The following is a 13,739-nucleotide window of genomic DNA, read 5'->3' as shown; positions in this document are numbered from 1 at the left end:
TCCCACTCCACAGGGCAGAAACTCTCCAGGAGGCCTAGAAGGATGGGAGTGTCCTTCTGTGTCAGGGTTGTCTGTGGCTCATGCTGAAGCAGCTGAGCTGACTTAAATGGGGCTCCTCTAAGAGTCACAAACCACTCCCCACTTTTCAGCCCCTGCCCCCCTTCCAAAAAAGATCGAGGCGGGAAAAACGGTCATTAATTATTTACCAGAATCTGAGCTGCCATGTTTCAGGCAATTAGTTGTCTGAGTTGCCTTCACCGGGAGGTGTGAGGTGGGGGATGACAGAGAAGACTCTGTGGGAAGTCCCTGCAAGGTATTGGGGGGCTGGCATCCCACCCCAACCTAGGCAGCAGCTGGAAGGGGAACAGACAGAGGAGCCTCTTTGCTCTGAAACACAGAAGTCTGAGAGTCACAGACCCTCACTCTGGGGCACCCTTTCCCCTGCACTTTTAGCTTGTATCCAAGCTTCCCCCTTTATTCTCATTGTGGGTTCACTCCTTCCTCTCCACAGTCAAACAGCCAAGGTGGTGCATTTTCTGGATGAAGGGGCATCCATCAGAGCCTTAGACCCAGGGTATGGTCCCCTAGAGGGCTCTATGCCTGGTAGAAGGACTCCCATCCCATACGCAAACACTGTTCCAGGTGCTGAGACATTGGAGATGACAAGAAAACATAAGTAGAAGCCAGAGCGATAATACAGCAGGGAGGACACTGGCCTTGCATGTGGTGGAGCCCAGTTCAAACCCCAGCACCCCAGAAGGTCGCCCCAGCACCACCAGGAGTTATCTCTGAGCACAGAGCCAAGAGTCCACCCTGAGTACTGCTGGGTGGGACTCAAAACACCAAAAAGAAAAAAATTATGTGATGACCATAAGGCAGAGCTGTGTGAGGGAGAGTCCTCTTTGGTCTTTGGAGCAAGATGGGTGGGTTGGTTGGGGGGCTGGGTTTGAGGGGACCTTCTATAAATAAGTGATGCCAGTTGACTGCCCTGCCTGGTCCCTTGGCTGGCACAGGGAGAGTCACTCACACCTCCTGTTCCTCTTTTAGGGCTTGTGGGTGTACCTATTTAAGACCCTAGACCCACCCATTTCTGGGAGGGGTCTTGGAAACCGGATAGTAGGTGTAACTTTACCTGCGAGCCCCACCCATTTCTGGGAGGGGTCTTGAAAACCGGATAGTAGGTGTAACCTTACCTGCTAGACCCTCCCATTCCTGGGAGGGGTCTGGGAAATGTTAGATAAGGCTTGGACCAAGGGAATTCGGGCCTTTCTTTTGGCTCTTTGCCCTTTCTGCGCTGCTGTGCGCTTTGGCTTCTGGGTTTCTGTGTTCTGGTCTTTGACCAGCATGGAGCCCAAAGGGAAGATGGCTAACAGGAAATAAGATGCAGGGCTAGCAAAATATGGCTGTGCTTGAAGGGTTATGAATAGGCCACACACACGTGGTGGCTAGGGCTTGAATAAAGTTGATGCTTCCTAATGGCTGCGTGTGAGTGAGTGATTTCACCTGGGCCTGGAACTCGCCGGCTGCATGAAGGTTGCAGAGCCACGTGGACTGGAATGGCACGGAGAGAAATCCACCGCCATCCAGCCCCATCGTTAATTATTTCATGCAACAAGGGCTCATTGCCTAGAGAGTCCCTCAGGGAGTATCCCCTGGAATGCCATATGTATGGGGGCACTTGGCATCTGGTCTGATTTGGGGTCCCTGGTGAAAGGTCAGCAGGGACCTTTCACCAACCACTTGGAAAGTCAAACCAGCCAGCCCAGACTTTCCCTTCTCCTTTGAGACTAATATTGCCGCGGCTTTGTAGCATCCCCCCAGGGTGAAGCTCTTCTGGACAGAGAGAAATGACCTGAGGGAGGGCACCCCAATTTGGGGCCACATGAGGCTGGGGCTGTGTCTAAAGGGGCAGAGTGGCAGAGCAGAAAGTCTGGTAAAGAAAGGCATGGTACTCCCAGATGTTGCAGCTGCTCTCACAGCTTCGGGTACATCTTCTAATCGTATGTGGATGGCAGGAATGAGGTCACGGAGTCTGCGTGCAATATTCCCAGTCACCAGGCACCCCTTTCACAGGGCCAGGCACCCTGCTGCCATCCTCCCTCTGGGCCAGTGGAACTCTGAGAGGAAGCACCAAATGGTTACTCTGGCCAGTGTGAGTGCCTGTATGTATGTGTCAGTGCAAAAGGCCAGAGGTAGATGCCAGGTTTTCTCCTTCCTCTCAGAGAGACAGTTCTGCTCTGAGGATGGCTTGAGTCAATGTCCCCTCCACATGCAAACCACCTTAAAAACTTCCAACCAAGTAGCCAGAGCCATAGTCCAGTGAGGAAGGCACTTGCCTTGCATGTAGTTGACGTAAATTCAATCCCCAGCATCCCGTCTGGTCCCCAGAGCACTGCCAGGAGCGATCCCTGGGTGTGGCCCCCAAAAAGTGAGGAAAAGAAACTTCCAACAGAGTGGCCAGAGTGGCCATTGTCCAGCAGGGACGGTGCTTGCTTGCACACAGACATCCCAAGTTTGATCCCCAACATCCTATATAGTTCCCTGAGCACTGCCAAGAGTAGTCCCTGAATATAGGGTCAGGTGTAGCCTCCCCCCTAAAAAAGAAAAACAAAACAAAAACAAAAAAAAAGGAAAAGAAGGGTTCAACAGAGAAAAGCTAGCTAGCTCCTCTCTCTCTGTCTCTCTGTCTCTCTGTCTCTCTGTCTCTCTCTGTCTCTCTCTGTCTCTCTCTGTCTCTGTCTCTCTCTCTGTCTCTCTCTGTCTCTCTCTGTCTCTGTCTCTGTCTCTCTCTCTCTCTCTCTCTCTCTCTCTCTCTCTCTCTCTCTCTCTCTGTCTCTGTCTCTCTCTCTCTTTCCAAAGCCTGGATACCTCTCCTACCTTCTACCCTCCACAGACAGTTTTTTAATATTTTCCCAAAAATTATTCTTGGACATGTCTTGGGCACAATGCCCCCTACCTCTTCTTTCAAAAAGGGCTTGGTGCAGGGGCAGAGCACATCGCATAGCAGGGAGGGCACTTTCCTTGCATGCGGCTGACCCGGGTTCTATACCCAGCATCCCATACTGTTTCCATAGCCCTCCAGGAGTGATTCCTGAGCACAGAGCCAGGAGGAACCCCTGAGCACCTCTGGGCTGTGGCCAAAAAAAAAAAAAAAAAAAAAATAGAAAGGGGTGTTTCCAGCATTGGAAGCAGACTCTTGGTGGTTGAAAAAAAAAAATCAGGAAACAGGCATGCATGCATGGCACCCCCAGAGGTTGCTGCCTTGGCAAGAAAAGTGGGTTCCCCTGCCTGGGAGCACAAACGTGGCCTTCTGCGCGCTGGAGCACGGGCCTTCAGCAAAGCTGGCTCTCAGGCCCCCTCTGTGAGCGAGAGGAGGAACAGCGTTTGCCTGCCTGCCTGCCTGCCTGCCTCTGCCTCTGCCTCTGCCTTTGCTACTCCTCCCCTCGCCTCTGCTCCAGAGGCTGAGCTCTGAGTGGGTTTTCAGGGTGCCAACGTGTGTGTGAGCTGCCAGGGGTGTGGCCACCCCAACTGCCACCCGCTGCCCAGGAAAAAAGGCCCATTTTTCCCTGGGAATGAAGTGATGGAAGGAAAGGCAGACGGTCTCTGCTACAGCCACCATTCCCAACGCCTCACTAGTGCTTTTTTCCAGAGCAGATGAAAGGAGTACATGAAAGGAAGGAGATGATTGTGATGGCGGGGTTCATACCCCTCCAGGGCTCCTCTGGGCAGGAGGCCCCGTACCACAGGCTTTGAGGGCCCCTGGAAAGGACTCCCATTTCTTTTCCAATCAGAAGCAATCTGTGGGCATTGAAGTCGGAGGAGACGTTGAGTTGTGTCATACGAATGTGTTTGTTTATCTTGAAGCCCACATGGGCTGTTACATGTTATGCGAGTGTGCTTTATTTCGCGCGCGTGTGCCTAGGAGATTCACTCTCTGTGGGCCACACCTCATGGGATCAGGGATCCAACTCAGAACCTAGCAGATGCTGGGCGTGTCCTCCGGGTAGCCCAATTCCCTGGCCTCTCTTGAGTTTCTGAAGGCGGGAAGGGATCTCAGAGTCAAAGTCACAGGCTTCTGGAAAAGGTTTCACGGGGCTCTGCAAAGCCATATCTCCTCTTAGGTACTGTTCTTCTGTTCCTCCAGGGCAAGTGAGGAAAACCACCGCTATCATTATTATTATTGTTGTTATTAATTATGAGGGTAGCTGTTAATATCTCTTCTATCCCTTGGCAGTAAGAGCTAGAATTTTGGGCCGGAGAGATAGCACAGCGGCAGGGTGTTTGCCTTGCCCACAGCCGACCAGGATGCACGGTGGTTCGAATCCCGGCATCCCATATGATCCCCCATGCCTGCCAGGAGCGATTTCTGAACGCAGAGCCAGGAGTAACCCCTGAGCATTATCGGGTGTGACCCCCAAAACAAAAAATAAAATAAAAAGAAGAGCTAAAATTTAAAAGGAAACCAAAAGTGCCTCTTCTCCAACTCCTCTTCCTCCGCCCTCCGGCCCAGGCCTGGGTTTCAACCAGTTCTTCCCACTCTGAGCCTGTCCAGACTTTGCAAAGCCTGAGCTGGAGCAGGACAAACAAATGGGGTCTCAACCCTCTGCCCCCAACCCACCCGTCTCCCCACTCCGGACGCTATCACTCCAAATCCACACCCCGAGGATGCTGGAGTTCCCGGCTCTGGGCAGAGGTTGGGGAGCGGGCATTAAGCAGGCCTTTGAGAAAAGGGAGAAGGCCCTGTGGGGCGCAGGGCCTGGGCAGGAGAAGGGGTGCGGGCGTGTCGCCGCGGCGGCCTGGCACCTCGCGGGGGGTGCTGCGTGCGTTCCCGACCGGGTTCCTGCGGGGCGGGCTCGCTCCCGGGCCTGGCTCGGGGCCGCCTCCACGGCCTCCAGCGCCGCCGCCCCCTCTTCTCCCCGCGCGCAGGCGGCCACGGGGTAGCGCTCGGCCCCCCTCTCCGCGTCTCCGCCTCCGCCGCGCTCGTCCCCGGCTCCGCGGCCCCCGCAGCTCCAGACGCCGAGCCCGGGCAGCGGCGGGCAGGCGGGCGGGCGGGCGGGCGGGCGGTGGCAGAGGCGCAGGCGGCCGCGGCTCCAACGTCTCCAACGGCCCCGGGCGCACGGAGAGCTCCGGGTGCCCAAGAACGCGCCCGCCGCGCCCACCCACTCTCCTCCACCCCTGAACCGGCTGCTGCCTTCCTTGCCTGTCTACCGGGGCTCCCCGGGGCCGACTCGCCTGGAGCTCGGGCCGGGGCTCGGCAGCGGGTACAGACGCCCTTTACATCCATCCTCCAGAAGCCGCCGCTGCGCTCCGCGCGCGCGATCGCCGCACCGAGCTCAGCATCATCTTGCAGCGGGCGCAGACGTGGGCGCACGGGGTGGCGCGCGGGGACCCGCGCCCCGCAAAGTTTGCTAAGCCGCTGGGCGCCCAGCTCAGGGCGCGCGGGGAAGGGACACCCCCCCCAGGAACTCGAGGACCCCCGAGTTTGCCCCTCGGCTTGAGACACAGACGAAAGAAAAAAAAAAGGGGTGCCAAGTTGGAAAGGAGAAAAACTTCACTCAGCTCCGGGGAGGAGGTTTGGACCGCGGTGCTCAGCGAGTCCCCGACCCCCCAAGGACCCCGCACCCCTGAAAGAAGAAGAAGCCCCCCGCTGCCCCCTCTTTGTGCAGCCAGATTCGGCGCGACTAGGCGCGGAGGGCTCCGGGGACCCCCCGCGCCTGGAAACGACCGCGGCGGCTGCGTGCGCGCCCCGAACCCCACCAGTGGGCGGGGAGGGGACGTGGGGCGGGCAACGTGGCTGCGGGAGGAAGTTTCCCGAAGTTGTCGGCTCGTTCCCGAGCTCGGCCGGCCACCCGGAGTCGGGGTGCTCCGAAATCCGACCCCCCGAACGTGCGTCCGAGCCAGGCTTTTCCTCTCCGGGCGCGCGCCGCCGGCTCGGACTTGGCCCCAAGTGTCGCCAGTGGAAGAGGATTGGAAAAGGAGGTTCAGGGGGGGATCCAGCTTTGCCCCTCCGGGGTGAGGGTCGCCCCGAGCCGGACCTCCCAGGATAAAGCTTTGGGGTACCCGACCCCACCGGGATTATAAAAACCCCTCGGAGGACGCCCCTTTCCCTCTGGACATCATGTGGAGGCAGCTGGTGTGGATTTTGCTGGTCCTGAGCCGGATCCCCGAAACCCGAGCTCAAGGTAAGGGGGGACAGTCCCACGTGGGGTTGGGGAAGGGGCGTGGGGACCTCCTCAGCCTCTATTTGGGGGGTTCCCGAACCCCGATTTAGCATGGGCAGGAGAGCTCTAGGTCCTGGGAGCTTTTGGGGAGAGTTTGGGGGGCTCTCTTTTTCTTTTTTGGGGGGTGGGCAGTCTTTCAGAGACTTGTGGCTTCCCACCCGGGGAAGGTGAGATATCTGCGGGGTGCAGAGAAGATCCTCTGTGGCTGTCCAAGGCGATCGTGGGTCCGAGAGGATGGTGGGTGGGTTTGGGGCGCAGCCTCCCGCACCCTGAGTTCCGAGCTCCCGCTTCTGCTTCCCCTCTGGTGGGTGTCCGCGGGGAAGGGTGAGGCCCCGGGCGGGCGCCGGGCACAATGGGGGGGTGGGTGTTGGTGGCCGGGCCTGGCCACGTCCCCCGCGTTCTGACCGAATGCCTGGTTTCGGGGTGCTGCGCTCGTGCGCGCAGGGAGCCGCAGCGGCAGCAGCTGCACAGGACCCGAATCGGGGTAGAGTGAAGGGTGGTGCAGGGGAAGGATCCGAAGCCCCTGCCGCCACCCCCCAGATCGCACCACAACCGCGCGCCTTGGCCGCCAGGTCCCCCCAATCTGGCGCGGCTAGATGGTCTCTTTGGCTGCCGCCGTGACCTGGAAGAGCCGCTTTGGCGGGTGGGTGGGCGGTGGGCGTGCGTGATCCCGAGGGGGCCCCTCCGTCACCCCGATCCTGGGCCGGCTCCAGCGCTGCCGGGCGGGGGGCTGCGCGCTCCTGCCTTGCCTTTGGGGTTTTCTGCTGGAGAACGCGGAGCCGGCGGTGGCTGTGGCGGTGTCGGAGCGGCGCCTGCTGGGGCGACTGGAGACAGGCCTGGGCTGAAGCTGCAGGACACCCCCTCCCCGGCCCCCTCTCCCAGGATCTGAAGGGGCTTTGGTGGCTGCAGTTCCCGAGAAAGAAAAACACTCTCTCCTCTCTCGGGGGGTGCCCTGCAGAATCGGGGATTTCAGAGAAACCAAGAAAATAACAGGCTTCGCTCCTTGGGCCAGACTGGATTTTTCAAGGCAGTTTCTGGGCTGAGACATTTGCCGGGGCTCCGGGAACGGCGGATCATCTAAGTTATTATTTTTATATTCTGGACTCCGGAAACCTGGACAGGCATTGTGGACTCAATCGCCCACTTACCAGATGGGGAAACTGAGGCTCCGCCGGGTCCTTAAGTAAACAACTTTTCTAAGACTGTGTGTGACCCTCTACAGCACGGCTGGGGTGGGCGTTGTGGCGTGCTGGCCAAGGTTCTCCAAGACTCGAGACAGATCATGATCCATGAAACCTGTAGACAGACGCGCATGGTGCCACTGACTTTGGGGAAAAAAAAACTCTAATTGCCCACAGGAGATCTGGGGTTCCATCCCTGTAACCGCCCCCCCCCCCAAGTTGCCCTGAGTACAGAGCTGGGAGTAGTGGTCTCCGGAAGCACTAAAGAGAGGATGTTACTGAAAAACGAGCATATCACAGATGGGGGGGGGGGGTTCTCAGCTGCCTAGGGGGTGACTCACGGAAAATCAGGGGGTGCCCACACCCTGGGCATAACCTGGTTACTCATTCTCTCATTCTGCCCCCAGAAACGGGGTCAATCCCATTTGGGCCCCCTGGCAGTGGAAGGGCCCACGCCTGTGTCACCAAGCCTCTCCTGTGCACCCGGTTCTGCTGTTTGGCTGGAGCAGGGTCCCAGTGCCTGGGCACACACCCCCCACCCCCAGTTTCTACTGGGCTGTTGGGAGACAGGCCTGCCCCAGGGTTGATTGATTCTTTCTCCAGAGGCCCCTTTCTTGTTTGTGGCTGGTTTGAGCAACGCTGCCGGCCCCCTGCGGTGCGTTTCTGTTCCCTCCTCTCAGAGTGATTTCCAGGCTCCCTGGCCGCCCTCCTGCCATTCGTCCAGAGCTGCCAACCGTGCAGGGGATTGTGGGAGCTTGGAGTGGGCCCAGAGGGGGGAGAATGTGTGTGTGTGTGTGTGTGTGTGTGTGTGTTTGTGTGTGTGTTTATGTGTGTAGGGGCATCAAGGGGACTGGAGGGCCTGGCCTGGCCCCTGTGAAGTTAGAGTTTCTCTTGACTCTTCCTTCTACAGTAAAACCATATCCTTAACCCATGGGGCAGGGTAGCCTCACTCACTCACTCACACACACACACACACACACACACACACAGTTGTCCCTTCTGAACTTTGAGGCCCCTTATTATGACACGAAGGGTCAATCTGTGGTCCTTGGGGGGTGTGGCCACTGTCCAGCCTGATCCACACTTAGCCTGGTTCTTTCAAACACACTCTTTCCCTGAAACTTCACTTCTCCTGTCCCCCTCGTTATTATTCAGACTGTGTAGGGTAGACATGAGGGGTATATGATTGTTATTGCAGTTGTACCTGTTTACTTCTTTTCTTGCTCTTCTGTGAGAATAAGGTGCACTGATTTTACACTGAGGAATGTATCCTTACACTCAACCCTTTGCCTTTGCCACTGGGCCTCAGAGGGGACCTTGGAGGGGACCCTCTCTATAGATGATAGATAGATAGATAGATAGATAGATAGATAGATAGATAGATAGATAGATAGATAGATAGATAGATAGATAGATAGAAGATAGATAGATTAGATATCTTGGCCTCAGAGGGGACCCTGTGTCTCTTCCTCTCTCTCTTTCTTTCTCTCTCTCTCTCTGGGCCTCAGAGGGACCCTGTGTCTCCTCCTCTCTCTCTTTCTCTTTCTCTCTCTCCCTTTTTCTGGGCCTCAGAGGGCACCCTGTGTCTCCTCCTCCTCCTCTCTCTCTCTCTCTCTTTCTAGGCCTCAGAGGGGACTCTGTGTCTCATCTCTCTCTCTTTCTCTCTCTCTCTCTCTCTCTCTCTCTCTCTCTCTCTCTCCCTTTTTCTGGGCCTCAGAGGGCACCCTGTATCTCCTCCTCCTCCTCCTCCTCTTCCTCTCCTCCTTTTTCTTCTCTCTCTCTCTCTCTCTCTCTCTCTCTCACACACACACACACACACACACACACACACACACATCAGAGACTCAGTGCTCCCTACCTTTGAAATCTCCTCTTAAGATATTTCCAAAGAATTAGGCACCTAGAAGGTGCCCCAGGGGCCCCAAGAAAAGGTGGCAGTAACCTGCTGAGCTGGACCAGAAGTTTCTTCCAAGGGAAGAAGGCTGCCTGGAGGAAGAGCCAGAGTCAGGGAACCCCCTGAATGAGGCTAGAGCAGGGATTATGGTGGGAAAAACCCCAGCGCCTCAGACTCCTGGGGTTCAAGGGAGAAAGTTTAGTGCTGGGAGCTAATCACACTCAGCGCCAAACAACACGCATGGGAATGGGCTGTGAGTTTAATTACATGGGGTGGCTGAGCTATAATTATTAATTACTGACAGCAAAAAAAAAATTAACTTATTGATCAGGGTCTCTTGCTTATTAGCAAAAGGCCGGTGTCCTGCTTGCTAGGGGGGTGGAGGCTGGGGGTTCTCTCTACTTCCAAGTCCATCTCCTCCACATCCCTCTCTCTCTGTCTCTACTCCCCTCCTGCTGCCTCTGGGATTCTGGAACATTCTGGTTGTGGTTTGGTGAGTGAGACATATGACACAAAAGTGGGTGATTTGACTGGCTGCAGTTTCCCACCCTCTGCAATATATGAAGATGACCAGAATGGAGGGGTCTGATTTGGGCCCCAGGAGGCTTCCCGCCTCACACTCTCCCCCCAAATGCTTTCCTGCATCCATTCTGCAAATATTTATCGACCTCCCTCCTGCATATCTGCTCCTGGAAGGCCAGAGCAGGGGCCAAGAAGGAACCTTTTTGCATCAGGAGAGGAGGCTGGGATCGAGGCCAAGCCCTCCACAGCGGTGCTCTGTTTAAACAGGGCTGGAGCGCAGCCCTCGTGGCTGTGTGTTAACCGGTCATGCCTTTGATTTACCTTGGATCCGGGGATGCAGCTGGACCCCGAGGTCCATGCGAGAGGGAAAAGGGACTTGTTCTGGCTCCTTGGGACTGGCAGGAATCCATGCCTGCCTGGAAAGCAACACAAGAGGTTATTTTCATTGGTGCTGTCCTCTGTTTCGCCCTGGTCTGGCACAAGTGGTTCTCTGGTCTTGGCTTGCATACACCCACTGAAGGGGAACTCACTACCCTGGTTCTTAGAAGTGCTATAGAGGAAATTGACTGGACAGGGGCTGGGTTCTAGAATTGATGGTGATGATGGAAGGAAGCATTTGATGGGCTGGAAAACCCCTTCCCTAGTTCTCTGACTCCTCAGGGCCTGGGTAAACCTGCCCCCCACCCAAAAAAAATCAGGGTCTGCAGAGGAAAACTCAGGGGGTACAGGGCTCTCTGTGAGGCTGGAACCTTTTCCTCACCCTTTCCTCTTGGTATGTTGCAGCAGACGGTCCAGCAGTGGCCCAGGGAAATTAGTCATCAGAACACGGGGCCAGGATGCCAAGGGCAGTGGGAAGGGAAATGAGGTGCTTGTGGGCTAGTCGGGGACCCACCCACTGCCTCCCACTGTAGTCTGGAGCAGAACCAATGGGAGGAGGCCTTCTCTCTGGTCCCCAGAGCTGCTCTCCGGACTCCCCTAGAATCCAGAGGTGCCAAGCAGACTCCTATCTGGGTCATGGCCCCTGGACCTCACTGCATGACTGAGATAGTTTTTCGTGTTTTCACCTGGAAAATGAGGGAACCTGAGTCAGAACCTCCGAACACAGAGGTTCTGCCAGGCAAAAGTTGCCCACGCCCCCTCCCTAGGTGATGGGGGCATCCATGCAGCTACTAGCCAGTCCTGGGTACCCCACTCTCCTCCTTGGACTTACTCACTTCCCCAGATTCACCTCCCAGGACTCTTACTCACCTTCCAGGATTTACTCACCTCCCGCAGGCTCTTTCTTCTCCAGGTCTTGGCAGGTCTCAGGACTCTTGTGTGGTGGGGCCAGAGTGGTCACACAGTGGTAGGGTGTTTGCCTTGAATGCAGCTGACCCAGGAAAGATCCAGGTTTGATCCTGGCATCCCATATGGTCTTCTGAGCCTGCCAGGAGTAATTTCTGCGTGCAGAGCCAGGAGTAACCCCTGAGCGCTGTCGGGTGTGGGCCCCCAACCCAAAACAAAAAAACAAAAAAAAAAACCTTTTGTGTGCCTGGAATCGGAGTAAGGGTAGCTGCTGTGTGCTTGGCAAGTGTCTTCACCTGTACTAACTCCCCAGGCCCCTCCTCTCTCATTCTAGACTTTTCCCTTTCATCATGCTCTGGCCTGTCCCTGGTACTTGATGACCTGTGGTCCAGTCTTTCCTCCCGGAGGCCCAGTGATGTCACAACTGTGGGGGTATCTCAGCCAAAGTGCCCCCTTCTCCTGCCTTACAAACCCCTTCACTTTGTGTCTGCCCTGCTTCTCAGGGACGGGGCTGCCTCTGTTTCCCCAGATCCCAGTCTGTGAGGGGGAGCGATAGCAAAGAGGTAGGGCATTTGCCTTGCAGGCGGCTGACCCAGGAGGGACCCAGTTTGATTCCCAGCATCCCATATGGGATCACCCCAAATGCTGGGTGCTATTTCTGAGTGCAGAGCCAGGCGTGACCCCTGAGCACTGCTGGGTGTTGCCCATAAACCAATCAATCAGTCAATCAATAAAGTTTTTTAAAAAAAGATCCTAGTCTAGGGAGTTTTGATGAGTTAGTTCAGGCAAGTTGAAGGTGCAAGAGAACCTGTCAGCGCTGCTTCTCTGGCCTCCACCTGCTTCCCTACTTCTTCTTGGCACCTTTGCACGTCTCATGCAACCCTGCATCTCTGCTTACATGATTCTCATGATGGAGGACTCACTACTACACAAAACACACAGACAGGTCTGCCAACAGATTGCTTAGGTGAGAGAAGAAACGGTCTTCTGGGTGGGGCAAGGGCTGCTATTTTGAGGGGACTACACCCAGAAGCACTCAGGGGTTACTCCTGGCTCTTTGCTCAGGAATCACTCCTAACAGGCTCTCAGGGCCATATAAGATGCCAGGGATTGCACCCAGGCATGCTACATGCAAGACAAACACCCTGCCCACTGCGCTATCACTTCAATCCCCAAAGGCTGCTTGTCTGAAGTCTGACTCCAATGAAAGGAAGCCTGTAGGTTGGACCCCACTTTTCTGTCCAGTGGGGTGTCTGCAAATGCATATGGTCACCAGGCATCCCAAGAGAGGAGAAGCCTCTGAGAGACACCTTCCTACTAGGACCCCCAGCTGGACCAACAGGACCCCAGAGGCAGGTGCCTTTGATCCAGGCTTCTGGGACCCCATTTCCTCCTTCTCCTCTGTGTCGTTCCACCCAGAAGGTGGTGTGTTTCTGAGCAGCCTGGACTCTGGGGGTGGCCCTGGGCCTCAAGGAACCCCATCTTATAGTGTGGAGAAAAGGCACGGTGGGCTGGGCAGTGCCCTCTGTGATATGTGTCTGCCAGTAGGAAGGCACCAGGACTTGAGATACTGTGACCCTGTGGGCATGAACCCCACAGTGCCAACCTGAGGCTTCTGCCTGGTGGTGCCCACATTTCAGGAACAGGACAGTTCTGGAAGAAGGACTGGGGACACACTTCGTCTTTAAAAAGACTGAGCCTCCTGGATCCCCACTGCAGAGCTCCCCAGGATAGCAGTTGAGTTTGGGTGCTTCTGAGGGCCCCACATCCCCACAGGGGACCCAGGCAATTCAGAGCACAGTCAGTACCCCCAAATTCCACCACTCAGCCCTTCCTGACAGACTCTCTCCCTCTCCAGATCTCTCTGTCTCCCTCTCCTTCCCTCTCTCTTCCTCTTCCTATCTCTTCCTTCCTCTCTCTTTCTCTCCCCACGTCTCCCTTCCTCCCTCCCTCCCTCTCCATCTTCTGATCTCTCTTTTCCTTTCCCTTTCTCCCTCTCCCTCTCCATCTGTCTTTCACCCTCTCTCTTCTCTTTTTCTCTTCCTCGCTCCCTCCTCTCTCTGCCCCTTTTCCTTCCTCACCCAACAACCCTCTCTTCCAAGTAACTTCCCTATCCCGTGCACCCCCCTGTGCCCCCAACCCAGGGAGGAAATGCCTCCTCCCAAAATTTGCTTTCTGAGCCCCCCCCCCAGTGCTCCGGGTGGGGTGTACCCACTGCGTCTCAGGCCTTGTTGATGCTGAATGATCCTTCTCCAGTGTGCTGGTGACGAATCTCTTTAATTAGAGGCTCCCGGGTTGAGCTATGAACTCCCCCATCCACAAGGGTGAAGTTATTAGGAGGAAATGATCATTTTCTATGAATGAGCTTAACCCGCCAGGGAAGGGTGATATCTGGGTCACTGGGACACCTCGGGGAGGTGGCAGGATGGGAACACAGGAAGGGCCTCACTCGTTGTCTAGGGATCCCTTTGGCCTCAGTGGCCTTGGCAACCTCTTGGGGGACCCTGTGAGGGTCTCTGCGATAGTCACTGAGTATCTCCAGGGAGCCATGGAGCCCTCAGCTGCATCCTTCTGCACTCCATCTTTGGATTTGCATTTTCAGTGTAGGAAACTGCATTCCAGGCTGTTATCTCCTGA

At 56.0% G+C, this 13,739-nt stretch overlaps 1 protein-coding gene across 1 annotated transcript in view; it reads left to right on the top strand.

Annotated features, from left to right (window-relative positions):
• Nucleotides 1–6,077: 6,077 nt before the first annotated feature.
• Nucleotides 6,078–13,739, top strand: part of SDK2 (sidekick cell adhesion molecule 2) — a 198,862-nt gene continuing 191,200 nt past the window's right edge. Inside the window, exon 1 of the mRNA XM_049769932.1 lies at nt 6,078–6,182. Coding sequence (XP_049625889.1) covers nt 6,119–6,182 — 64 coding nt within the window. The 5' untranslated portion in view covers nt 6,078–6,118. The remainder of the gene's footprint in view (nt 6,183–13,739) is intronic.

Source organism: Suncus etruscus, chromosome 1 (genome assembly GCF_024139225.1).
Source record: "Suncus etruscus isolate mSunEtr1 chromosome 1, mSunEtr1.pri.cur, whole genome shotgun sequence".
NCBI classification, from domain to species: domain Eukaryota; kingdom Metazoa; phylum Chordata; class Mammalia; order Eulipotyphla; family Soricidae; genus Suncus; species Suncus etruscus.
Note: the sequence above shows the minus strand (reverse complement) of the source record. Positions and strands in the feature narration are given on the sequence as shown.